Source organism: Acanthochromis polyacanthus, chromosome 1 (genome assembly GCF_021347895.1).
Source record: "Acanthochromis polyacanthus isolate Apoly-LR-REF ecotype Palm Island chromosome 1, KAUST_Apoly_ChrSc, whole genome shotgun sequence".
NCBI lineage: Eukaryota > Metazoa > Chordata > Actinopteri > Pomacentridae > Acanthochromis > Acanthochromis polyacanthus.
This window is the reverse complement of record NC_067113.1, coordinates 55,011,696-55,037,591: the sequence shown is the minus strand read 5'-3', so window position 1 is coordinate 55,037,591 and position 25,896 is coordinate 55,011,696. Positions and strand designations below refer to the sequence as shown.

Sequence of the window (25,896 nt, the reverse complement as noted above, 5' to 3'; positions counted from 1 at the left end):
GTGAAAACACATTAAATACAACATTAATGTCACATGCTTTGCGTTGGTTTTCAGGAATGGTACACATGCATTGAACACTACCATCGCACTTGCATCACCATCACAGAACTGGTGGTTGGGAACGAGTACTTCTTCAGGATCTTCTCTGAGAATATGTGTGGTCTGAGTGAAACCGCCACCCAAACCAAAAAGAGCGCTCTCATCGTCAAAGAAGGTACTACAGACTGTGCGTTTGTGAGTGTGCATGAATCAGTGAGAGTTGAAGAAAAAGTGTACTGAAAGGTTCACTGTGAATGTATTTGCCCTTTTGTAGACATAGCTCCCTGACCTATATTTCTGATGGGGGAAAATGCTTCCAAAGTGAAAACTTTGGAACAAATTTCATGACAAGTTTAAAATGTCAATCAGTTGTTTAATTTTCTGTCTATATTTTTTGCAGCTGTTATCTGCAAGGTACTGTCAGTGATGTTTTCCACCCTAAAGGGAGCCTGGTTCCCAGGGTTCGGGTTATGACTGACAGGCCCTTAAACAGGTGTCACAGTGTCAGCAAATGATAAATTAAAAAACACTGTCTTTCCCTCATCACTTAGGGAATTTCCCACATGATACCGCTCAGCGACAGTATCATGCACAACCCCATTCCTTTACCCTTACCCCCACAGGCATGCAGGTGAAAATGCCAGAGTACAGCGACCATGACTTCAAGGAGGCGCCGAAGTTCACACAGCCGCTAATCAACACATTTGCGATTGCCGGCTACAACGCTACTCTTAACTGTAGTGTCCGTGCCAACCCAAGGGTAGGTGGTAGGACCCCAGGTAAAACTGGTGTGTGTGTAGCAGACATATCATATATTATACTGTTGATCATGTGGAATTTCATGTATTTTAAAGTCTCCTAGTGCAGAAAAGGCAATTTAGCTAGAGCTGTATAGAAGACTATTTTATTATATTACCAAACTATCTGTTACAAACATTTGTCACAGTTTACAGACTTCATGGTTCAACTGTAGAAAGTTGGAATTGGTCTGGAACTTTAACCAATCAGACCAATGAAGCATGTAACTTAAATTAAAAAAAAAAAAGACATTACACAACTTTCTTTCATAGAACTCTCACTGTGAGAGTGTGATAGCTGTCTTGCATCCTGGCCTATGACACTGTGGTAAATGTGTCCTGTGGTTTAAGGTAGCGGGATAAGTATGACAGCAAATGCTATAATGTGTATTTTCTGTTTTAAGACAGAAACAAGCTCTTTTTGGGTACAAGAGTCCAATTTAATGTTTTAGCGATTAATCCTCTGAACCCCTAAACCTGCCAGTTTGGAAGGCTTGATCATTAAACAAAAAGCATCAAAACAACACAATTTAACAGTGGCAGAAACTGTGAAAGGGATGGACATCTTTTTGACTACTCATCTAAGACGTGTTGTTTGGTCGGTAAACTTTACAAAATCTAAACTTGATCTCAACTTTCTTTTTTCTGTTTGTAAGATTTATGGCATCACAGCTTTGTTTTGCCAACCAAACTACATGTTTGAGTTCCGTCTATTTCTAGTCATGGTTATGCTGTTTCCATAAAGGGGCAGGACTGCTTGGGAACCAGTGTGTTAAGAATGGTATTCCAATTGTAGTGATGCTGCTGTGTTTCCTAATTTTTAAATGAAGACTGAGGGGTCAGGACAGCACACGTGCATCTCTTGACACTGCTGATGCTTGTGTTTGTTTCTGCAGCCCAAAGTGATCTGGATGAAGAATAAGATAGCCATCATCGACGACCCACGCTACCGTATGTTCAGCAACCAAGGAGTGTGTACCCTGGAGATCAGGAAGCCCAGTCCGTACGACGGCGGCATGTACACCTGCAAGGCCATCAACGACCTGGGAGAGGCCCAGGTGGACTGCAAGCTGGAGGTCAAAGGTCAGTGTGGACCAGGAAGTGACTCGATGGACACCTGAGTGTATCTGGGTCTGGTTTCCCAAAATGTTGAAATAATTATCCTCCTTTTAAGATTTTTTGCTTATTTACATTGAAAGACAAGCCAGTAACTTATTCATGATCACATTAATGAGCGCCAGCTTTGGGAAACCAGCTCCACCAGGGTACTGTGGTGTTTGAACTGTGTGTTGCAGTTCAGCAAAAGGGACGATATGGACGATACGTGTGTAAGTATGAGGACTGGGTCACACCAGCTGTTCATAAGTTCATTACAAAGTTTGTGTGTATAGTCTTTACTGTTTCTTGTAAGTAGTTTCTGGGAATTTACAGTCAAACTGCACCATAAAACTTTTAATAACATAGAAATTGTTTTTTAAATAACATCTGTGTGCACGTCAAAATTGGTAGCATGAGTTGAAATCTGACTATGCAAGCCTAGCTAATGTTATTTGGTAATTTAGTGCAGTATTATTAGGTAGGGGTCAACTGGTATGCTTTTTTTGGAACCATATTGATAAAAATTATTTAGCCTGACTACTGACAAGCCAATATTCATTTGTCTATTGGTGATTACAGATTTAAATGTCTTATCAGAAACTGAAAAAAATAATAACACTGATAATTGGAAAAATGATGAATCCTGGATCCAGAATAACCTTTTTTTTGTTTTTTAAAATCTGAGCCATATTTGTGTCATATGTGGAAAACGACTAAATAGATAATAGCAAGAAAATGTTAGCTTTTTTCAAATTCAACAAGAATTTGTTTGGTTCTAATTTACTAGTAAATCTCCAGTGAGGAACTTATGAATACCTGGTACAACAGCTACAATAGTTTAATAATCATCCATTCATGTGTGTGCAGTGCACATAATATCTGGTGACACTTGTCCATCACAACATCCAGCCATCCTGTCCATCATCACGACACACCACCTCAACACACAGTCACACCTCAGTCAGCATAACACAAAGAGCTGTGATGTTTTTTGTGTCATATTTTTCAGTGTCTCCATCTTAAACAGATTCCAGTGTGTCCTTTGTGCCACACAGTTAACTCCTCATATAAAAGAGTTCAGTAATAACTCAACAGTTTTCCCTGGTGCACACATATAACTTCATGTAAACATTTTGTTAACCCCTCTTCTCTTCTCTCTCCCCCAGTCCAAATTCAAGAATTGTGAATGTATGTTCTCATATAAGGTAAGCTTTCATATGGTTTTGGCATATGAAGCTTATTTCATTCATTATGCATCTTTCAGCCAGCCTGCGTAAGCTCGCTTTTCTTAGTCAGCAGGACCCAGAGGCCAAACATGACACGTTTGCATGACAGCTTTTGCCAAATTATTATCTAGACTCCGTTAGCTGGCTGATTTTAATAACTCAGTCTTGTATATTTTGAATTGATTTTTGGTGTGAAATCGTGTGAATTCAACGACCAACTCATGTAACTTGTACCAGAGAGAAGGTGAGTAAAACATTTTGCAATTTTTCTAACCTTTGCTGAGATATCCAAAGCATCATTTGTGGAGAATGAGATACTTTATGCTGTAGACTCTGGCTGCTGTTGAACAACAACACACATCTAAAGATAGCACACTAAATTATGTTTCCATGCTGCCTGATGAGTGGTGTATGCATAAAGCAGAGAGCAGTCCATCATGCAGCCCTTTGCTTGTTGCAGATGCCTAAAGATGTTATTCATTGATCCGGATCTTTATGAAGATCATGGACCTACTTTGTACCTGGTTGTGGAATAAATTGCAACTTGCTTGTTAGCTGTGTTCCAGTTTCATACTATACACTAAAACAGCAGAATTTACAGTGTGTTCATGTAGGAACAATGAACAAAATACTGCAGGGCATTGTCAAGTCCATATTTATAAGGCTGTTGTTAATGGACACTATTGTCCTACTTTTACAGGTTGTCTCTGTATATATTTATCAAGTTTAATTGGTATTGTCAAGTATGTAGATTTTGTAAGCCATGCTGAAGGTGTGAATGGGGATTTCTGGTCAGTGCGTTGCTGCACCGCTTTGCTTTTATCTCAGAATCTTTTGGGTAAATTTCAATTTAATTTTCTACGGATATTCGTAGCCCCAGCAGATGGATCAGTCTGACTTCAGTGATTCCACCATTTTTTCCCAGCACTATCAACAGGTCAGATTTTCCTTTTTATTTTATTTTTTTTGTGCTACATCTCAAAAATGTTTTGGCACAAAATTCTACAAAACCATTCACGGTTCCTAGAAGATTTATCCTAACTTTAACATGAAAACTGGTGGGTGTTGGTGACTTAGGGGATTCTTAGACTTGTTCTGCTACAACTACGTTAATCAGTCAGCACAAAGCTGAACAAATTAATTTATGGTTCAAAGACTATATTCATTCCTGATAAATGGATGGAATTTGCATTAGCCTCACCTGAATTTCGTGTTTAGTGCTAAGATTTAAAAAAAAAAAAAACCAACCATATCTGTCAAAGCAGGTAATCTCAAAACTTCTGCCTGTTGGCATTGTTATTGACCTTTTTAGGATGTAATTTCAATCCATCCGTACAGAGCTCCAAGCATTGCTTTAAACTCTTAACCTTACTGTATCTGCAAAAATGCTATACTACACTGTAAAAAAACACACAACACTGTAACAAAATAACGATTAAATAAAAATAATGTAAAAGAACCATTTCATAAAAATACAGTAATTTTTTATTATTATAATAGCCTTAATTTTCCATGAAATCATATGAATTTGGGGCTTATTTAATGAATGATATTTACAGAAAGATATTCCACATTTTAGTGATGAAAATTTTTGCAATTACACGAGACATCCCTTATTTAACAAACAAATCTGTGTGAAATTACAGAACCAGTACTTCATTTTGTTCTATTATGTATCACTAATTCTTTCTGATTTCTGTTTGATTTTCAATGTAACAGTTTAAACTGTAAAATAGGAGGGAAATATTTGGACATTTCAAAATATGTGTGTGTGTGTGTGTGTGTGTGTGTGTGTGTGTGTGTGTGTATATATATATATATATACAATATGAAAAAAATTATACTCAATAAAATGAAAACTTTAATATTGACAGTAATGACAGTATGTTTTAATCCTAGGTAAATTAGTTGTCTATTTTAGGAATTTTATTGCATAATATGGAAATGCTGTACATTTTGAAACTACTTGGGAAAATTGGAAAGGATAAAGTTCATGATTGCATGTTTCATTTTATTTTATTTTATTTTTTACAGTGTAAGATGATTAGTGTATAGTATGCAACTGAGAAACTGGTTTACAAAATGAGTATGCCCTGCATATATGAGCCGTTCTGGGCACATTTTTCTCACTGGTCATTCAGTGCTTAGAGCGCCTGACCTCTCTTATTTCAACTTTGTTTGCTTTGCTCAGGCTGTGGCTCTTCATCTTCCTTTTCCTGCTCCTCACTTTCCGCGTGTCTGTACCTCCCAACAATATCATAAGAGTTTTTCTTGTCGTCCCTCAGGAGGCTTCACCTTCTTCGAACTCATGCAACGCGGAGTTCCCCTACACCTGATTGACAAGTACATGAACGAAGCAAAGATTGTTGAGCAGGAGAAGTAAAACTGAACACAGTGCAATAAGACACTTTGGCTTTGCAGACATCTGCCGCCACTAGTGACCCTTTTCTCTCATTTACTGAGGTCAGCGACCTAAAGGCGGATGGAGGCTGGACAGGTGGAGGGGTGTGAGGGAGAGTGTGCTGGTCTGTGGTGTGGCATGCTGTGTGCAGATTTAATGGTAGTTACCATAGGAAAAAAAAGCCAGTTCATCTTCTTTGTCGCCCTGTCGTGTTTGAAAGACTGTCAGCTCACATGCATGTCGGCAGTGTTTTGGTTCTCGCTTTAATAAGGACATTTAGTGTGTAAAATAAAATATACAAAACACATGTAGCACAAACAGTGATGCACATCTACAGTATTGCCATGTGGATTTTTGTTGGGAGTGCTTGTTGAAGGAGAAAATTTGCTTCTAGGGTCTGAAAGAAGGGGAATGAGAATGTATAAACTAAGGTTTATTGTTTGTCTGGTGTCAGTGGACTTCTTTATGGCAAGAAAAAGGACAACTTGTTGGATAAATGAATGCATTGACCCTTCTGATATGAATCACTTTAATATTTGTTAATTTCACTTTTTCCTGTGTAGTTTAATTCACTGAAAAAATGTAGAGGTTTACACCAAGTCCATATTCTGCATGAGACATTATGATTTTTAGATTCATATAGGACTGAAGTTTGATTGAGGCTCAGTCATGTGCGCATGCCTTTACTTTTGTAATTACAATAAAACATACATTTGAAGAAAAAAACCATGTCTTTTTCATTATGAGCATCTTCTTGCTTGGGTCAAACACTCTTTCTTGGGCAAAAAATTCTGACTAGACCACAGACTTCTGAAAAGAGCATTATAATTTCAAGAATTAGACTCACTGTTTGCTACTGTGTCATGTCTGTTTTATGAAGCAGCATAGCCATGAAATTAGGTTCTACAAAAAAACAACAACACACACACACACATTATTCCTGTAGTTCAAGTAATCTAACCTGACATCTCCAGGATTTATTCCCATATTTCCTGTTGGTACAAATGAGCTCATAGAGGTATTGTCATATGACTCGTTAGATTAAATAATGTGAGTTTCTGACTGTCAAAACCTCCTTCAAAGACCAACAGCTAAAACACACACACACACAAAAACCTCTAGTATATGAATATATTAAATATTAGACTTAATATTAAATATAAATGCACAGACTTCTTTTGGAGCAATTTTCTAAGGGAGATCCTGTCAGGGAATGACTTAAACATGACTTCAGTTTTTCCAAAACCTCCGTACAGCCCTGAAAATATAATTTTCCATCTTGTTAAGCGTACCTCAGAGCATTTAAGATTTACTCTAATCATAGCACTGTTAACAAGGACTAAGCTGCAATCAAACATTAATATATCACTTTTTAAAAAACTTTTTTATTCATTTTTTCCATCAGTAAGTTTGTCCTCTTTGTGAGCAGTAACAGCTAGCTAAATATCTAGCTTTGATTCATGAGAAAAAGCTAACATTAGCATGGATTAGCAACCCTGTTTCTATTATTAGAGTAGGGTTAGCAAACAAAAAATAAAGCATAGAATTAAATATTACCATTGGTGTGTCAGCTGAGCCAAGCAAACCTTTGATAGTCTATTACTAATGAATATGGAAAAGAATATTGTTCAAGAAGTGAATTTTTCAACATTTTTTTAATCCAAATTCTCGAATGACACTGATAATATTGCAGGGCTTTAATGCTAATATTTAGATTATTCAAGTGAATCTGCTTTATTTCTATTTAAGAGAAGCTTTTTGAGTCAACACTTGTTCAGTGATTTAAATGTTCCCGGCACTCAGCCATGTTTTCCCTTCCGTCCTATACTTCCTGTCGGGTCGCACCGCCTCGGTCTGAAACACCAACACTTGGTTCCGCTGTGGAAATGGCCTCGGCTGTTCGTCCGACTATAAATGCCAAATGAGCTGCTACTTTTTCGGAGTCGTCCCAGAGAACATATAGCTTCTTCTGAGCTACTACTTTGAGGAGTGACGAGGCAGACAAACATGCCACATTTGCTGTGGCCGGAGCCGCTGACAGCCGCTCAGCTCAAGCGGCTGGAGGAGCATAAATACAGCGCCTCCGGTCGCTCCCTGTTCGAGCCGCCGTGTCAGGTCTACTGGAACTGGCTCGTCCAGCAAATACCGACATGGATCGCACCGAACACGCTGACTATAGTTGGACTGCTGATCAATATCCTGTCCACGGTGGTGCTTGTGTATTACTGCCCCACGGCAACAGAGGAGGTGAGTAAAGCGACCTTGGTTAAAGTTTCTACACGGAGACGAGCCCCGGTTAGGTGCCCGTTTGGCATCTTAGGAACGTCGTCCTCCATTCAGAAATTGCGTAAGCTAAAGTTATGTCCCCCCTTACGAAGCCGACATGCTATACAAACGAAGTTTGAATACATATTCCGAATTGATAAGGTCTACGTGTTGATTCGGCATACATTTGAGCCTCACAGCTGCTCGTGTTTAAAACCATTTTCACTTTATTAATGGGGTGCTAATGCTCGCTGACGCCCTCGGTGGTGTATTTTGGCACTGTTGCTATTTGCAGGATCGTAGTAGCCGAATTGGACACAGTCCCCCACTGAGTCAGGAAATAACGTAAATCACAAGATATTAAGTTTGCATGGCCGCACACCAGCAAGAACGCTCTACAACTGTCAGATTTTTAATGGGATTAGGCGTGACAGGGTCCCTGCAGGATGGCTGTGTTGGGAATAGACTGTAAAGCTTTGACGTGTTGTTGTCTGTCTGGTCTCATGTGATGCAGAGTTGTTGATGACAAAACAGCAATTTGGGGGCAAATCTTGTCCTTCAGAAAAGAGGTTAAGCAACAGAATTAGCATGTATGTCTGATGGTGCAGTGCTTACACAGACTGAAACTAAAAATATCCAAGGAGTTAGGCTAATTTTGAAAGGGCAGCTTCACATCCCCTTTACTTAAGACAGTCCTTGCAACATGCAGCTGAGCTAACAGCCCTGCTGACCTATGATCCAGTAAATCTGTGCCTGCAGGTTCGCTGGCTCCAGCACTAAATGCTCAGCTCAGTGTGTTTTTATCAGATGTGCACTTTTGTCCAGTTCACCCATGAGAACCCTGCACCGAAGCAAAGTCCATCCGGCATACTCTTACTATCAGATTCTAACAGTGCAAAAAGGCATGTCAATTATTCAGTATTGACCGACGCATGCTTGGCAGGTGTCCACTTTTATTGTAAAACTCCCATGACTGCACAAACATACACATAGGAATTCAGTCCAGTTCTCTCCCCTACGTGACCTCAGTGATAAACCCAAATCAAACAGACTGTCCCCACCAGTCCACGAGGCATTCAGGACTCAGTCTTTGAGGAATAAACAGCAAGGACTGAGTGTTTCAGACAGCATGGGATCCTTGATCTCTGTGGAGACACAGACTCCTTGTGTGTGTCTCTCTCTCACACTCACAAATGTACACTAATGGTCACACACACCCCTATTGTGGTGTGGTAAACACACTGTGCTGGCCTGCACTAATGTCCAGATGGTCCATAACCTCCACCCTAGTAAGACTGACTGAGCTGTTTCAGTCAGCTGGAATCCTTCACTCTGCACACAGATATGCTACATATGGTGTGTGGATGATGGGACACTTTAGCAGCATATGTCTGAATATAGTTAGCCACATCAGAGCAACAGATCCCGACCAATTTTTAGCTTTTATATTTAGATCTAGAGCTCCTTTAGTACAGAAATAAACAGTTACACACGTTACCTCCTCAACCAACGTAACCATCCTCTGTATTCCCATATACAGATAATAATTGCAAGTGGTAAACTACACATAAACACAAGTAAATATGAATAATCTGAATAACCATGTGCATGTTATACAAAACATCACTATCTACTGTTAATGCAAGTGAAATATTGACAGTTTGCAAGTGCGCTTTGCATAAGACTGTTACTACAATTAATTAAACTAATCTGCCGGTTGGTTTCATCAGTTGTTTAGTTTATGAAGTGTCTGAAAATGGCGAAAAATGGCCTCCCCAGTTTCACTAATTTTGAGAGCAAAATCTTGTTTTTTTTCTGCTGAACAGTCCCAAACTCAAATATAATTCTATATCCATCCTTCAGCTATAAATACATTGTCCTGTAGGGTTTTGTAGGGGTTGGTCCATCTTTTCCACCATGGGGCAAAAGACGGAGTATATCCTGGACAGGTCGCTAGTCTATCTCAGAACTAACACAAAGACAATCAAGCATGGCGACACTCCCACCTGCAGCCAATTTTGAATCTCCAGTTAGTCTGACATGCACATTTCCAGATTGTGGGAGGAAGCTGTAGCACCCAGAGAAAACGCATGCAAGCACAGGGAGAATACTCCAACCCTACAGAGAAAAGCCAACCACTGCTTCAAACCGAGAAACCCAGACGCAAGAGTTTCCAAAAGACTCTCCAACTTGCAAATGTACATTTCCGTGAGACATTTCGACGCTAGACCTTCATCGGATACATTGTTTTGATTTAGCATTGCAAGTAAATGTATTTTAGCATGTATGTTTATGGAAGTTTTGGAATTGCTTGTGCCAATCCTTCGCACCTGCCTCATGAAATGGATGTAAAAAGAGTTTCTTCGACTTTGATTTAAACAGCAGCTGCCAAATTTCACAATTGAGAAGCTACACCAGAGATTTTGTTTCACATTTTTAGTTGCAAGTTGGTTCTCTTAAGTAATTTCATAAGTTTTCATTCTGAGCAGAGATCTTTAATCAACAGTCTGTCTTTCTCCTCTTTCTCTGCTTCAGGCTCCATCATGGGTCTTCATCCTTTCTGCTCTGGGCCTCTTCATCTACCAGTCTCTGGACGCCATCGATGGGAAACAGGCCAGGAGGACAAACAGCAGCTCGGCCCTCGGGGAGCTGTTTGACCACGGCTGTGATGCCGTCTCCACAGGTGCTTCACCAAAACGTCCAGACTGTGATATTCTACTATTTCAGGCCAGCTTCAGTGCATTAGTAGATCAAGAACCAACTGTTTTTCATTAATGGTCTGTAGATTAAGAATTACTGACGTTTCTGTCTTTTTCATCGCTCAGTCTTTGTCGCTGTGGGAACATGCATTTCATGTGGAATAGGAAGATACACAAACTGGATGTTCTTCTGTGGTTTCATCGGGATGTTTATGTTCTTCTGCGCTCACTGGCAGACCTACGTGTCGGGGACCCTCCGCTTTGGCCTGTATGTCACCAGTCCTCTTCTTTCAAATACACCGAACATTAATACAGATGCTGTACTGCTTTTATGTAACTCTCAAAGCTTCATAGTTAAAGCTAATGTCACTCCTCTAATTTGTGCACAGGGTTGATGTCACCGAGGTGCAGGTTGCCATCATAATCATGTATTTGATGTCAGCCTTTGGAGGTGTGGGCCTTTGGCAAACTACGGTAACCTGAGAATCCTAGATTTTGTACACTGACATGCACAAATAGGGACACTTTCATTTCACCTCGAGTGAACAGTTAAGCAGTTTTTCTCCATTACACTAAACAAATTCCCAGTTTTTAGTCATTCTTGTAGTCGTTAAATAGAATTTGTGTTTTACTTTTACTCTGTGCTGCCTTTGGAGGCTTGACTTAACATCACATGAGAGAAGTGAGAAGGTAAATATGGCTAGCTAACGCCATGGCAACAGGTCATCTATTGGACATGATCTGGCTCAAAAAGCTGATGATGTCACCTGCATTTGTGGTTTTATTTTTGTTCTTTTGCTTTGCCCTCCCATCACGCTCGGCATGCTGCAGCTTTCATATAAGCACTCGTCTTTCTATAAGGTGCAAGTTTTTCGTTTTTTCTTTAATTTGACCCTCACTTGTCTCCGTAGTTGCCCATCATTGGACTGCAGCTGTACGTCTTCCCCATCATGGGCATCATCGGCGGGGCCCTGTACTCCTGCTACAACTACTTCTATGTCATTTTGAACGGAGGCGTCGGCAAAAACGGCTCCACCGTGGCTGTAAGTGGCTCTAATTGGAGCCGGCATTATATTAGAATGCATGAAACACATTGTATTTTGCAGAAAAAGCTAATAAACAGCTCCTCTGTTTAGGACACCAGTGTGCTGAGTCCTGGTTTGCACATCGGCCTCATCCTCACCCTGGCCTTCATCATTTTCAAGAAGTCGTCCAGCCGCCTGTTTGAGCACCACCCATGTTTATACCTGCTCAGCTTTGGCATGGTCATCGCCAAGATCTCCAACAAGCTGGTGGTACGTTTGTTTTGTCTTAACCACCTGAAATTAAGTGACTAAACATTATTCCTTTTCCTATTTTACATTCTATGTTTCAACCCATTTTAGGGCAGACAGGTTTTCTATATTTGTAATTCTATTCAGAATGTATTTAACCGTGTTTTCTTTACCTCACGTGTCTTCTGTAGATAGCACACATGACCAAGAGTGAGTTACACCTCCCAGACACAGCCTTCATCGGGCCCGGCCTCCTCTTCCTCAACCAGTACTTCAACAGCTTCATTGATGAACATATAGTCCTCTGGATCGCTCTGGTGAGTGCTGGAGAATGGTCTGGTTGCAGCTCAGTATCATTTGGGAAGAAAAAAACACTCTGGTTTGTTTTACTCTTTTTAATTCATCACAATTGTCTTGGGCGATGCTAAACCCGGGATGCAGTGATGGTACCACTGCAAAACACACACTCGGAGAACTTGTCATTAACGGGGACAATTTAGAGAATAAACCAGGCAGATTCAAGTTCCACACTGCAGATCTTCAGGATTTTTAAAACGGTAAAACACAGATGGTGGCAGCTGAAACAGAAACTACTCAATCCATGGCAGGCTTAAACTCACAGTCTACATCCAGTGAGTCAGGCTAGGCTTATAGTATTACTGGTAGTCCTACATTTCCCACAGTGCAACTTGTAATTTTGTTTAAAAAGCCAAGATATTATGCAAAAGATTTAGAATAACCTGAACTTTGATAAGAGATATTCCTGACAGAAACATCCTTGGCTACGTATTAGTGCAACCTCAGTGCATCATCTTACTTGTTGCTGTATAATGATTCACTACTATATGATTATTAGCAGAAAGTTTATATATTTTTAGTTTCAGTTTAGCTTCAATCGTATAAACTAGGGTACAGGTGCACTATGTCAGTAAACATGGACGTATTTTATGTCAAAGGATTCAGGAGATCCTCGTCTTTGCAAAAATAGCATTCATTTTCTTGTTTCTTTAGTATTTCGCAAAAAAGCACACTAAACACACAGCGTCATTTTGTCGTTTAGAAGCTACAGCCATTTTATTTTGGTGTGTTGGTTTTCGCATTTTGGGTCCAAAATAAGGAGGGAATGCAAGACGTTTGCATTCAGCACTGCGCCAAATGAGGAATGCAATACACCCTGTTGTTACTTGAGGAGCTACTTGAGATTGAAACAGAAACTGCAAATATTCAAATCAGTATTTTGTTCCTTCCTGATGGCCGTTGCAGTAATATACAGCTGTAGTGTGGTATCAACGTCCTCATGAGGTCACACCCATGACAAGCAGAAGCAAACACGTTTGAAAACTGAACACACTTTCACAGTTAATTCCTTTAATCCTTTTCTTTGCATACTTGACTCAATTAACCGCCGCTCATTTTCTTGACGGCTTATTGAGCCGGGTGGAGTTCAGGCCCAGTAATAACTTACAGGACAGGCAAGACTTGACTAATAAATGCGGTTAATTCTGACTGTGTGACACGTAAGCACAGCAGTGTGTAGTCCTGTCAGTAGGACTCTGAGCTCTGCTGCTTTTCACGCTAGCCAGCTAATCAAAGGTTCGTTACTCTTGTGGTTCAAAGAGCACACGGTTTCATTTATGCTAAAATGACCTGAGATAAACACTCCTTTGACATCAGTGTTATCTCTCCAGGCTTTGCAATCCTGCAAGGTTTAAAACTGATGAACATTGGTTTTCCTGTCACAGTAAAATTAGATTTTCCTTGCCATGAATTACACGATTTTTTTTAAATCCCAAAGATATTTGAACATGACCTCAGAAACGTGTGTTCCTCTAATGTTTCCCAAGACAACCAGACTTCCATGACATCAGCTGTAGCACTGAAAAGCTTCAGGCCTGGTGTAATTATTAAAAGGATATCAGCTGATGTGAACAAAGCTGTAGCTACAGTTCAGTGAATCTGGGTGGAGCCAACCTCAGCATGTAAGTAGGCCTTTTTCACAGCACACGCTTTGGATTTGTTCCAACTGCAGGCAAAAGTCATATTCCATCAAGTTCTTTCATAACAGTGTGAACAGCACAAGTCACGTGGAATCTAGTGTGGCGACCAAATGTACGCTGTTGATACAAACCTGCCATTGACTGCTTACTCTTCTTACACTATCTGTCTGCTACCAAAATTCACTTCCCTACAGCAGGCAGCAACCTCCCAACAGCAACCTGCCACCCTGAACATTTTAGCAGACGATGCGGGTCATGCAGTCCCACTAATTTGTTTAGTAGATTATCCACTTTAATCACAGTGCTCATCTTGCTACATGCAAAGATTTCACCAAAACTAGAGTTCGGAAGAAACGCTGAGGCCACGTTTTTTGTTTAGTTCTTCCCAAGACAGTTGTCACTAGTTTAAAGAAGTACAATCAACCTGAGCATTTTTGTCACGATGTTGAGATGCAACCAGACGATTACTACTATTAATTTTTGAAATATTCAACATTTTCCAAAAAATTTTTCCCATAGACAATGAATGGGGAGACTGAATCACTCAGCCTTAAAAGTTACCTGTTTTCACAACGCTGCTGCTTCGCCATACGTTCACCTAGAAACTTCATTTAACCATCAAAACGCAGTGATTTTTCTTGTCTATGCAGGGATGTATTTTATGTCAGGCTGACATTTACAGTTTTTGAGCAGTGAGTCCTCAAAAAAGTGAAAATTCTCAAAATCTGCTCTGTTTAGAGTGCGGAATGTCAGTTGGTAGAGTGGAGGAGAGGTGAAAAATCCGCCTGAAAATTTCCCGATCGCATCGCCCTCATGACCAAACGATAAATGTTAGGGGAATGAAATTTGGTCAGATTGTAAACAATTTTCCTGGGATTCAAATGAATCCAAGTTTGAAGACCTAGCTCTTTCTGAAGTGAAATGGCAGCCAGCAGTTTAGACCAAAGTCTTACCGTTCTCTCCATAAGAACCAATGTAAACTCAATCATCTGGCTCATGGAGGGACAGTGTTTATTAAATCGCTGTCACTCGGTCATTTCTCACAATATTTGGAAAATAATTATATTTATGGTTAGCAACAGCCTTCCTCTCGCTCACGGTCATGTTAGTTTTCAGCTAGCATTAACGGTTAGCCCGTAATTAGCGCCAGAACGCCACGTTGTGCTGCTGCTGAGAAGCAGTATACTTCTGTCTGTGGCAGGCACCGTTGCTATGCTGGCTCATAGCAACCGCCCGTTCCAACACACCTGATTCAAATGATCAGGCCCATTATCAGGCTTCTGCTGAGCTTGATGATCATTTGAATCAGGTGTGTTGGAAGAGGGAAACATCTAAAACATGCAAGATAGTGGCCCTCCAGGAAATGAGTTTGATACCCTTGCTTTACCGTAACTCCAATCCAAGTTTTGACCAGGTGACATCTTTCTGTCTCTACCTGTCAAAATAAAAGCACAGCACAATTTCAAAATAAAAGCCTTTTCTGCATGTATTTCAACATTTTCATGCCTTTGCATTTTCATGTTTTCATAATTTTTCTTTTTCAGCCATATTCAACTGATTTCACAGTCATTTTCAACCTTCCTTTAGCTTTTTCATGCAGATTCAGTTCAGCCTTCACAGTGCATTTTCTTCAGGAAATGCAAATTTTTCTAGTTACTGTAGACATTACATTCTACAGAAAGTAGTGGTTGAGCAAAACAATACTGAATGTAATGTTTTGATTTGGACAACTTCCATATATGCTCCATAATCAGATACAGCTCTGATTATTACTCTGCCAAGGAACGTGGCAGTTATGTGACGATCAACATACGTTTGTTTGTTTGTCAGTGCGCAACATTACTCAAAAACTGAATTATGGATTTGGATGATATTTTCAGGGAAGCTCAGAAATGACACAAGGTCCACCTGAATAGATTTTGGCAGTGATGCGGCTTATAGTCTGGATCCACTGATTTGTTAAAGATTTCTGTATCATTGTGAGATAGCGGCACAGCATCACTGTAACTATGACAATAAATGAACACTATGTCAGCTGCCTGCTGATGATCACATGATTGCGATCCTTCTACAAATCCACCGCTGTGGACTTATTGGGACTTATCTGTCGGAAAAGATACAACAACCGAGCAGCATTGGCGGAGTGCTGCGCTCTCTGAGTGCTTTTCTTGTTAGCAAAGCAACCTCTGTGTGAACAGTCATATTGGAATTCTGTGTGACTTTTTAATCACTTACCTGAACTGAGTGTCATTCTGTGACAGTCTTTTTAGAAAGCACTGACAGCTGTAGTATCCTGAAATTTTGGATACAAACTGATTCGCATTACGATCCCACCACTCCTGGCTCTGACTTCACATTCACACACACCTCCACACAGAAGCAGCAGCTGCTGTTTAACAAAAAGCCACAGTTCAAAACTTGGCCCATATTAAGTTGCAGGCTTCCACTGTACATTAACTTAGAAATGAAACGCCACCATCACCGGTCTACATGTTTACTTCCATAGACAGCTTGCTGCCTGTGGAGTTATTGTTGTTTCTCTTTTGTGTATACGGCTCGGTTAAAAGTTTACAATGGAATCTGACATGGGTTTAAAAAACCCATAATGTGAACAGCCAAACAAAATAAAATCAGAGCACTGGGGCTTGTATTGGGTTTCAGCACAAACACAGGTGTTATTAGTCACACCAGTCACACTTGAATGGCTGTCTGGCTTTACTTCCTGGAACAGAAGCCTTTGTTAGCGTTATCAGTTCCACCTGTGCTGCTGGTACTCTCAGTTAAAGTATGTGCCGTGAAAAAGTGTTTTCTTGTCTGTGCAAACAGTCCTGGGGAAAATGAGGGAAAACACCTGTGCAACCACAATTTGGTCAAAATATCAGTTTGCTGATTATTCAGATAGAACATGACCCGGATGAGTTGCTTTTTAAAACTAAATGTATCACATTGGGCAAATAAAAGAAGTCAGGAAGATAAAAGTACAGAAACTAAGTGAACACTCAATAGATAGAAATAATAAAAATGACTAATATTATTTATGTATTTGCTGCCACACAGACTGAGTAGTAGATTACAACTAAAACTGATTACTGGAGGAATTCTGTATCTGTTGTTCTGCAGAAGTGTAGTCAATAGTAATGTTGGCTAGAAGGCTGACTTTTTTCTTTTTGTCTTTTCTGTAAAGACTACTTCTAGTACTTTATATTACTGTAAAAAAACAAAAAAAAAAACACCCAGAAACTGTTCATGTAGAACAGGGGTGTCAAACTCATTTTAGTTCAGGTTCCACATTCAGTCCAATTTGATCTCCAGTTGGCCAGAAAAAAGTTCACATTTACAGAATTATCTTTTTACAAAACGTAATGAACAACCTGAAATTTCTTAAGAAAAATAAATTCAGTTTCAACAACATTATGCCTCAGTTTATCATTTACACATTACAACTTACAGATCAGAGTATCTGCAAAGAAACACATTTATTCATAGGTATCTGGAACTGAGTGATATAGTATGATCAAAATGATGAAAGTCAGACAAAAAAAAGACAAAGTAAACCAAGACAAAACATTACAAAAATGAGATGCATGACACAAAACAAAGAGATAAAAGAATGCAACAAAGAAATGGACAAATGACACAAACGAGATCAAAAATGACAAAACCGAGAAACAAAACGACAGAAGAGTAGAGAAAGAACTCAAGTGAGACAAAGAGGAAACAAAAACAAGGGACAAACGACAAATGTCAGACAAAAACAAGACAAAATATTACAAAAATGAGACACAAAATGACAAAAGAACAATAAGCAGTCTAATATTTTAGTTTATGATCAAAACAACTTGTCATATTTTAAGCTGTCAAGAAAATGAGCAGCAGTTAATAGAGTTAAAAATTATTTAAATGTACAATTTGCAATTAATGTCTTCTATGTAATTTTTACATTTTACAAAGTTGGCTGAATTGGACCCTCTGGAGGGCCGGTTTTGGTTTGCAGGCCGTATGTTTGACACCCCTGATGTAGAATATGTTATACATTTGTTTGTACATATTTTATTTTAGTATATTTCCTTTCTCCATCCTTGTTAGATGTCTGATCCTCCTGATCTTGTCTGTAGGTCCTCTCTCTCCTGGATCTGACGCGGTACTGCACCGGCGTTTGCCTCCAGATCGCCTCCCACCTGCGCATCCGAGTCTTCAGCATCACGCCTCCGAGCAACGCCCACCGCGACTGACGGCTTGCCCGGCGGGAGGAGGCGGCGGGAGACGAAGATCTCTCGCCGCTCCTGAAAGCAGACAATGAGGAGAGACCCTCGACCCCGAGCCTCGACAACGTCGCCACTTCTGACTAAAACTGCCTCAGCCACCGGATGGAAAACTGAAACCAACATCTACACTGCAAAACCAAAAACAAACAAAATAACTCTGAAAAGCATGGATCTATTGAATGGGAAAAAAATGATGTGGAACTCGAGTATTCCTTTTAATTTGAACATGTTATTTTTACATTAAAGGGTCACTCTTTCCACTTCAGCTTATTCAATACAAAACACCAAACTGTTTTCTTTCAATAGGAATCTTATAGCTCGGGCAAATATGAAAGCGTTTTCAGAACTGATTGTCCTATAATTTCCCTAAACACTTAAAGATACGACAATCCTCAGAAAATAGTTGATACATTTCTTTGATCTTTGCCAGAGCTAATGAGATTACCTGTTTTCTTAATCACTCATGTTTTTATTTATTAAATGAGTAAATCTGACACAAATCAGGGCTTGAAAATATGGATCTAAATTTCACAAATGACCTTTAAAACCTCAAATAATTTCCAATGAAGTTTCCAATGTGGGCTGGCAGGTTGTCGACAAGCTGCGTGAAGGGGTAATGGTCTGTGTTAGTGCTGAAAACGACGACCGGCGTTCTGTCACTGCGAACACCACTCCAGCTTCTAACGTTTTTATTTCCTGTAACTCACCTCGTCCTGGAAAGTGAAACAAAGTCCGGCCCTCTGAGCGCCGTCGACTGATGAAGCATTAACACTCGACTTGTTCTGCTTTCTCTGTTCTTCTCCCTGAAGGGCTAATACTTAATTATGTGCGATTGTACAGAACTGAACTGAAGACGCCTTAAATATTTTTGTTGTAATTACTGTTGAACTTGTGAATATTTAAAGCCTCTTTGTACATGTTTTTGTTTGTTTTGGGTTTTTTTTCCACTGAAGTATCAAACCAGATACAATATTAATAATACAATAATACTGGAAGTTTTTTTTTTTTACCTGTAACATTATAAAGACTTTTCACTTCTACAGGTGTCTATGTCTGGTTCATTTGGTTTTTGAAGATTTGTTGGGTAATTCTATGTTGATTGAACATCACTGAAAAGTTGTAATGCGACTGCCTGATCAAAAGGGATTTTCCATAGATCATGTGAACTATTTAAAGGGGTTAAAAAAAGGGTATAATTGATTTTTAGTTTTAACAGTAACACCATCTTCCCCTTGGATTCTGCCTCTGCAGGATTGTGGACATTTAAGAGGGGCATGTCCTTAGAACTTCATTTTGCATAATTTTTGGCTGGACTCTGAAACTATGCATTGAAATGTACAAAATTGATTCCAAATACCTTGTTGCACTGTTCAGTAATACAGTGGAACACCTTTCTACTAACAGGTTAAAGTGGAGAAGATTGTAATAAAGAAAATATTTTTCATCAATTTTGTTGATGTGGTCTGTGGTGGAAAGAAGAACTGCAATAACAGTATAAAAATACAGTGATGCTAGAGGATGTACTGTATTCAAGAATCAGCAAGATGTGCTGGATATGTGGAAAAATGACTTCATTTATCTCTATATATATTTTCTCTCTGTCCATATATACTGTATATATATATATATATATATATATATATAGATAGATAGATAGATACACAGACACTATATTGCCAAAAGTATTCACTCACCTGTCTTGACTTGCATATGAATATAAGTGACATCCCATTCCTAATCCATAGGGTTCAATATGATGTCGGTCCACCCTTTGCAGCTATAACAGCTTCAACTCTTCTGGGAAGGCTGTCCACAAGGTTTAGGAGTGTGTTTACGGGAATTTGCTGACCATTCTTCCAGAAGCACATTTGTGAGGTCACACACTGATGTTGGACCAGAAGGCCTGGCTCTCAGTCTTCGCTTTAATTCATCCCAAAGGTGTTCTATCGGATTGAGGTCAGGACTCTGTACAGGCCAGTCAAGTTCATCCACACCAGACTCTGTCATCCACGTCTTTATGGACCTTGCTTTGTGCACTGGTGCACAGTCATGTTGGAAGAGGAAGGGCCAGCTCCAAACTGTTCCCACAAAGTTGGGAGCATGGAATTGTCCAAAATGTCTTGGTATGCTGAAGCATTCAGAGTTCCTTTCACTGGAACTAAGGGGCCAAGCCCATCTCCTGAAAAACACTCCCACTCCCTAATCCCCCCTCCACCAAACTTTACACTTGGCACAATGCACTTCGACAAGTATGGTTCTCCTGGCAACCGTCAAACTCAGACTCGTCCATCAGATTGCCAGATGGAGAAGCGCGATTGGTCACTCCAGAGAAGGCGTCTCCACTGCTCTAGAGTCCAGTGGTGGCGTGCTTTACACCACTGCATCCCACGCTTTGCATTGCACTTGGTGATGTATGGCTTGGATGCAGCTGCTCGGCCATGGAAACCCATTCCATGAAGCTCTCTGCTGAAGCACTGTTCTTGAGCTAATCTGAAGGCCACATGAAGTTTGAAGGTCTGTAGTGATCGACTCTGCAGAAAGTTGGCCACCTCTTGGCACTATGCGTCTCAGCATCCGCTGACCCCACTCCGTCAGTTTACGTGGTCCTACCACTTGGTGGCTGAGTTGCTGTCGTTCTCACACATTTCCACTTTCTTCTAATACAGCTGACAGTTGACTGTGGAATATTTAGGAGCGAGGAAATGTCACGACTGGATTTGTTGCACAGGTGGCATCCTATCACAGTTCCACGCTGGAATTCACTGAGCTCCTGAGAGCGACTCATTCTTTCACAAATGTTTGTAAAAGCAGTCTGCATGCCTGGGTGCTTCATTTTATGCACCTGTGGCCATGGAAGTGATTGGAACACCTGATTCTGATTATTTGGATTGGTGAGCAAATACTTTTGGCAATATAGTGTAACTTCAGTAAAAGTGGTTCACAACTGTTCTAGCAGTGAAGGCACTGAGGACAAAAACAAGCATCAAGATGACTGAACCAAATCACATTTATTTCAGTCAAAGCAGCCATTCAAACTGATGCAATCTGTGGAAATCCCATTTGCAAAATTTGTTACTCAGCTTCTTGCCAACCCAACTTGCGGACATCATTCATCTTGTGACTTAGAGCAGCGACTAAACGCTGACAACTTCTAGCAGCCACTTCCATGTTTGTCATTATAATAAAGAACGGTGTAAAACTGACATTCAGAGGAGAAGGTGACGAGCATTTCTGAGGCTATGTTTACATTCTGGCATTCAGATCTGATGCATCAGTTACTGGACTCACTGTCACAACATTACAATCAAAATAAGTTACGGAACATGCTGAGGAAGTCTGAATTTCAGACAGCAGCTGCCTGTTGAGTCCCACAGGGACACACACACACAGGCAGCTATGAACGCTGTAGTATCACTTACATGTAGCAACAAATACATTGTACCACGTTGACAATGATAATCATATTAATCTGTATCCCATTCACTCTCACTGTAAACCACTGGATAAAGGTGTGATGTGGCCAACAATAGGACAAAGACGTTTAAAAATCCAACAAAAGTGTTCAAACAAGCAGGAATGAACAACGAAGGCACTTCAAGTTTTCGTGTTTCTAAACACGGCACGCGAAGACAAAACAGCCAACACTTACATAAATAATCATACTCATCCCATGTGTATGGATTTTTTCCTTCAGCTCTTTAAAATGAAGCCATAATGGTAAAAAACAAAACAAACAGGGCTAGAAGCAATGACCGTTTTCATTATTGGCTGATCTACCGACTAGTTCTTCAATTGTTTATGTATAAATTGTAAAAAAAAGAAAAAAAAATTCCCAACACAATTTCCCAGCAGAAAAAGTGACATTACTCAAAGATGTTCAACTTATGATGATATAAAACAGACAAAAAGCAGAAATCACAAACATTTAAGAAGTCTGTACCAGCAAATGTTCAGGATTTTTACTTCAAAAGTAGAGGTCCAGATCATTTGTGGTTTTTCTGATAAAATGTGCCTGATGTGCACAGACACCACGAAGCTGCTGCTATCAGGGGTTCAACACTTCAACAGCACATCAGTCAGGGACGTGGTGAAGGCAGGACGTAGAAGAGTGGTTCGGGGTGGAGGGAGAGCTGCGTTTGTCGTGTGAAAAGTCTCGGATGCCCCCAGTGGAGGAGAAGAAGATCTACAGGCTTCTTCGATGTGGCTGCCATTCCTTTCACCGGCCAGCCCCATCCGTCATCCTCTGAAAAATGTTTCATCGCCGTCGCACTCACGTCGCTCCTCTGTCCGTGCAGATGCAACCACGCACCGAGGACTTAAGATTCCTGTTTCCCTCCGGCCCTCCGGTCTGGATCCCCTCCCGCCCCCTGCTGTTAAAGAGGGGAGGAGGGGTGGAGGGTGAAGTTCAGAAAGGAGAAGAGAAGGAAGTCTTCCTCTTTCACACCCGCTCGGGGTTGCTGTCCCGGTTTACCCTCCGTCTGGGGAACAGCTTTCGCTTCAGCAGAATGAGCTGCAGGAAGAAGAAAAAAGGAGCGTCATAACGAGAAAATTCATACAGTAGATGAAAGACAAAAAAGCTTTGTCCTAGTAAGAGGATCAATCAATATAAAAAAGGGGCAGAGATTGTATTGCAGTTTTCATGAAATCTGTAAGACACAGAGACCTTTATTCATACCCAAACTTTAGATTTATAGTGAATTCGTATTTAATAGGTGGGGGTATTTTGGCTGGAAATTATATAAAGAAGAAACAAAGTTGACAAGACAAGGTGTGGAAGGTGACTCATTTTAACCAGTTCTACTGGTTAAGAATACATCCAAAAGTATTCATACTGCTTGAAATTTTTCCAGAATCTGTGGAGGGAAGTAAAGACCAGAGTGTAGCAAAGAAACTTTCAACCTTAAAGACTTGAAAGTAACTGGAGGTCCAAATGTCAGTGCAGACATGTAAAAAGCTTGTTTTTTTTTCTAAACTGTGGTGGCAAATGAAAGCTTTGACATCAGTTATAGAGACTGAAAAAACAAGCAAACCCACAAATAGTTAAAACTCATCAATAATATCTCTAACACTTCGTCTTAGCATCTTTTGTCACTTGTTGATGTAATTTCCAGCAAGAAGAAATCTGACAGATGAGTAAAAATTCACTGTGAATCATAATTTAGCAGGAGTATGAATCATTTTGGTCTAAAGAAAGTATTCTGGTAAAACTGCACCGACGCTTGGGCAGAAGCTGGAGTCTTAAGAACAGTCTCAGGGAAAATTAACACAATTTACAAACATTACTGTGAGTCAGCCGGTTTCCGATCAGCTCAGAGTCTAGAAATGTTCTGGCCACAGAGTGCTATGTATCACCATGTTCTGTCTACCACATAACCCTTCCAACAAATTTTCCATGTCATTTTTACACCTTATTTTTGTACAGATTAGAGAAACAAGATATTACGTGTCAATTAGTAACCTTAAGAGCTGCTGATGGACAGTTTATTTGATCACTGGTTTAACACCAGCCTAACTGTTTCCTAGAGTTCCCAGTCACCGAGGCTTCATGTTTAGCATTAACAGATGGACTAAATGTTCCTATTAGGATGGATAGAAAGTAAACATGTCAAACTTTTCCTTTCAATAAGCAAGACTTTAAAACCAACCTCCCCTCACATGTCTGTAACCCAAGAAAGCAAAGTGAAATTGTGTCCCGGTGAGGAGTGAGGACACTTTTGATCTCTCTAATCTAAACCGTACCTTAATAACTTGGACAGCCAGGCTCACCGGGTGCCAGAAAGACATCAAAAGTCTGTTTGTGCACAGTGACCGAGACACTGGACAAGTCTGACACGTTCCACAATGAGACCACTGCTCTCTGTGGGGGAAATTCTCCTCAGGTCACTGCAACTGTTAACGTTTCTTTAAGGAGAAACTGGAAACCTCTGGATTAGAGAGGTGCCGCACAACTGCTAAATGTCAAACCTGGGTCAGTAGTCTTTGTTAAACAGCTTCCTGACATCGGTTTAAAGCAGCAAGCTGGAAAATGTTGACATTTTACAAGTTGCCCAAAAATATATTTAAAATTTTAAAATCTTTGGGTGTTTTTCAAGCTGAATGTCCAATTTATCTGGGAACAGAAATGATTAAAGTGAACAGAAGAACCAGGTCAACAAAGGCAAGTCAAGTCTTGACTTTCATAAAGGACTGCTGGGAGTCTTTCATTTCAATACTGTCAGGTCCTGGCTCCGCTGGTCATATGAACCCGACACATGAGATAGACGCACCTCTGAGTGGAATTTCAGTATCGAAGGCTTGAATCATAGCTCAAGTGTGAATCATGGAAATGAAGAGGTGTGAGAGTGAATGTCCTGTGTGTCTTTATCCGAACGTGTGAATAGACCGAGTCGATGCTGACCTGTTCTGCGAAGAAGGACATGACGGTGAAGATGACGAGTGTCACGAGGACACAGTGGGTCCAGAACTTCAGCTTGTCCCGATACACCCGCCTGGGAAACAACACATTTGAGTTACACACGTGGACAAAATTGTTGGTACCCCTCAGTTAAAGAAGGAAAAACCCACAATTCTCACTGAAATCACTTGAAACTCACAAAAGTAACAATAAATAAAAATTTATTGAAAATTAAATCATCAAAATCAGCCATCACTTTTGAATTGTTGATTAACATAATTATTTAAAAAAACAAACTAATGAAATAGGGCTGGACAAAAATGATTGTACCCATAACTTAATATTTTGTTGCACAACCTTTTGAGGCAATCACTGCAATTAAACGATTTCTGTATTTGTCAATGAGCGTTCTGCAGCTGTCAACAGGTATTTTGGCCCACTCCTCATGAGCAAACAGCTCCAGTTGTCTCAGGTTTGATGGGTGTCTTCTCCAAATGGCATGTTTCAGCTCCTTCCACATATGTTCAATGGGATTCAGATCTGGGCTCATAGAAGGCCACTTTAGAATAGTCCAACGCTTTTCTCTCAGCCATTCTTGGGTGTTTTTGGCTGTGTGTTTTGGATCGTTGTCCTGTTGGAAGACCCATGACCTGCGACTGAGACCAAGCTTTCTGACACTAGGCAGCACATTTCTCTCCAGAATGCCTTGATAGTCTTCAGATTTCATCGTACCTTGCACACTTTCAAGACACCCTGTGCCAGATGCAGCAAAGCAGCCCCAAAACATTACTGAGCCTCCTCCATGTTTCACCGTAGGGACAGTGTTCTTTTCTTCGTATGCTTGGTTTTTGAGTCTATGAACATAGAGTTGATGTGCCTTACCAAAAAGCTCCAGTTTGGTCTCATCTGTCCAAAGGACATTCTCCCAGAAGCTTTGTGGCTTGTCAACATGCATTTTTGCAAATTCCAGTCTGGCTTTTTTATGAGTTTTTTTCAGCAGTGGTGTCCTCCTTGGTTGTCTCCCATGAAGTCCACTTTGGCTCAAACAACGACGAATGGTGCGATCTGACACTGATGTACCTTGGCCTTGGAGTTCACCTTTAATTTCTTTGGAGGTTGCTCTGGGCTCTTTGGATACAATTCCAACGATCCGTCTCTTCAATTTGTCATCAATTTTCCTCTTGCGGCCACGTCCAGGGAGGTTGGCTACTGTCCCGTGGGTCTTGAACTTCTGAATAATATGAGCCACTGTTGTCACAGGAACTTCAAGCTGTTTAGAGATGGTCTTATAGCCTTTACCTTTAAGATGTTTGTCTATAATTTTTTTTCGGATGTCCTGGGACAATTCTCTCCTTCGCTTTCTGTTGTCCATGTTCAGTGTGGTACACACCTTTTCACCAAACAGCAGGGTGACTACTTGTCTCCCTTTAAATAGGCAGAC

At 40.3% G+C, this 25,896-nt stretch overlaps 3 protein-coding genes across 3 annotated transcripts in view; 2 read left to right on the top strand and 1 right to left on the bottom strand.

Annotated features, from left to right (window-relative positions):
- Window positions 1-6,280, top strand: part of mybpc1 (myosin binding protein C1) — a 31,337-nt gene extending 25,057 nt beyond the window's left edge. Inside the window, exons 29-32 of the mRNA XM_051951710.1 lie at window positions 55-214; window positions 663-799; window positions 1,733-1,919; window positions 5,446-6,280. Coding sequence (XP_051807670.1) covers window positions 55-214; window positions 663-799; window positions 1,733-1,919; window positions 5,446-5,543 — 582 coding nt within the window. The 3' untranslated portion in view covers window positions 5,544-6,280. The remainder of the gene's footprint in view (window positions 1-54; window positions 215-662; window positions 800-1,732; window positions 1,920-5,445) is intronic.
- Window positions 6,281-7,396: 1,116 nt separating this feature from the next.
- chpt1 (choline phosphotransferase 1) lies at window positions 7,397-19,509 on the top strand. Its single transcript, XM_022217782.2, has 8 exons — window positions 7,397-7,808; window positions 10,362-10,509; window positions 10,652-10,793; window positions 10,915-10,999; window positions 11,437-11,568; window positions 11,662-11,820; window positions 11,991-12,116; window positions 17,912-19,509. Exons 1-8 carry the CDS (start codon window positions 7,569-7,571, stop codon window positions 18,026-18,028), a joined length of 1,149 nt encoding a protein of 382 aa, XP_022073474.1. The 5' UTR covers window positions 7,397-7,568; the 3' UTR covers window positions 18,029-19,509.
- A 1,545-nt stretch (window positions 19,510-21,054) lies between these two features.
- gnptab (N-acetylglucosamine-1-phosphate transferase subunits alpha and beta) overlaps window positions 21,055-25,896 on the bottom strand; it is a 35,160-nt gene continuing 30,318 nt past the window's right edge. Inside the window, exons 20-21 of the mRNA XM_022217760.2 lie at window positions 24,459-24,549; window positions 21,055-22,571 (exon numbers count right to left, since the gene is read on the bottom strand). Of these exons, the coding sequence (XP_022073452.1) occupies window positions 22,500-22,571; window positions 24,459-24,549 (163 nt within the window). The 3' untranslated portion in view covers window positions 21,055-22,499. The remainder of the gene's footprint in view (window positions 22,572-24,458; window positions 24,550-25,896) is intronic.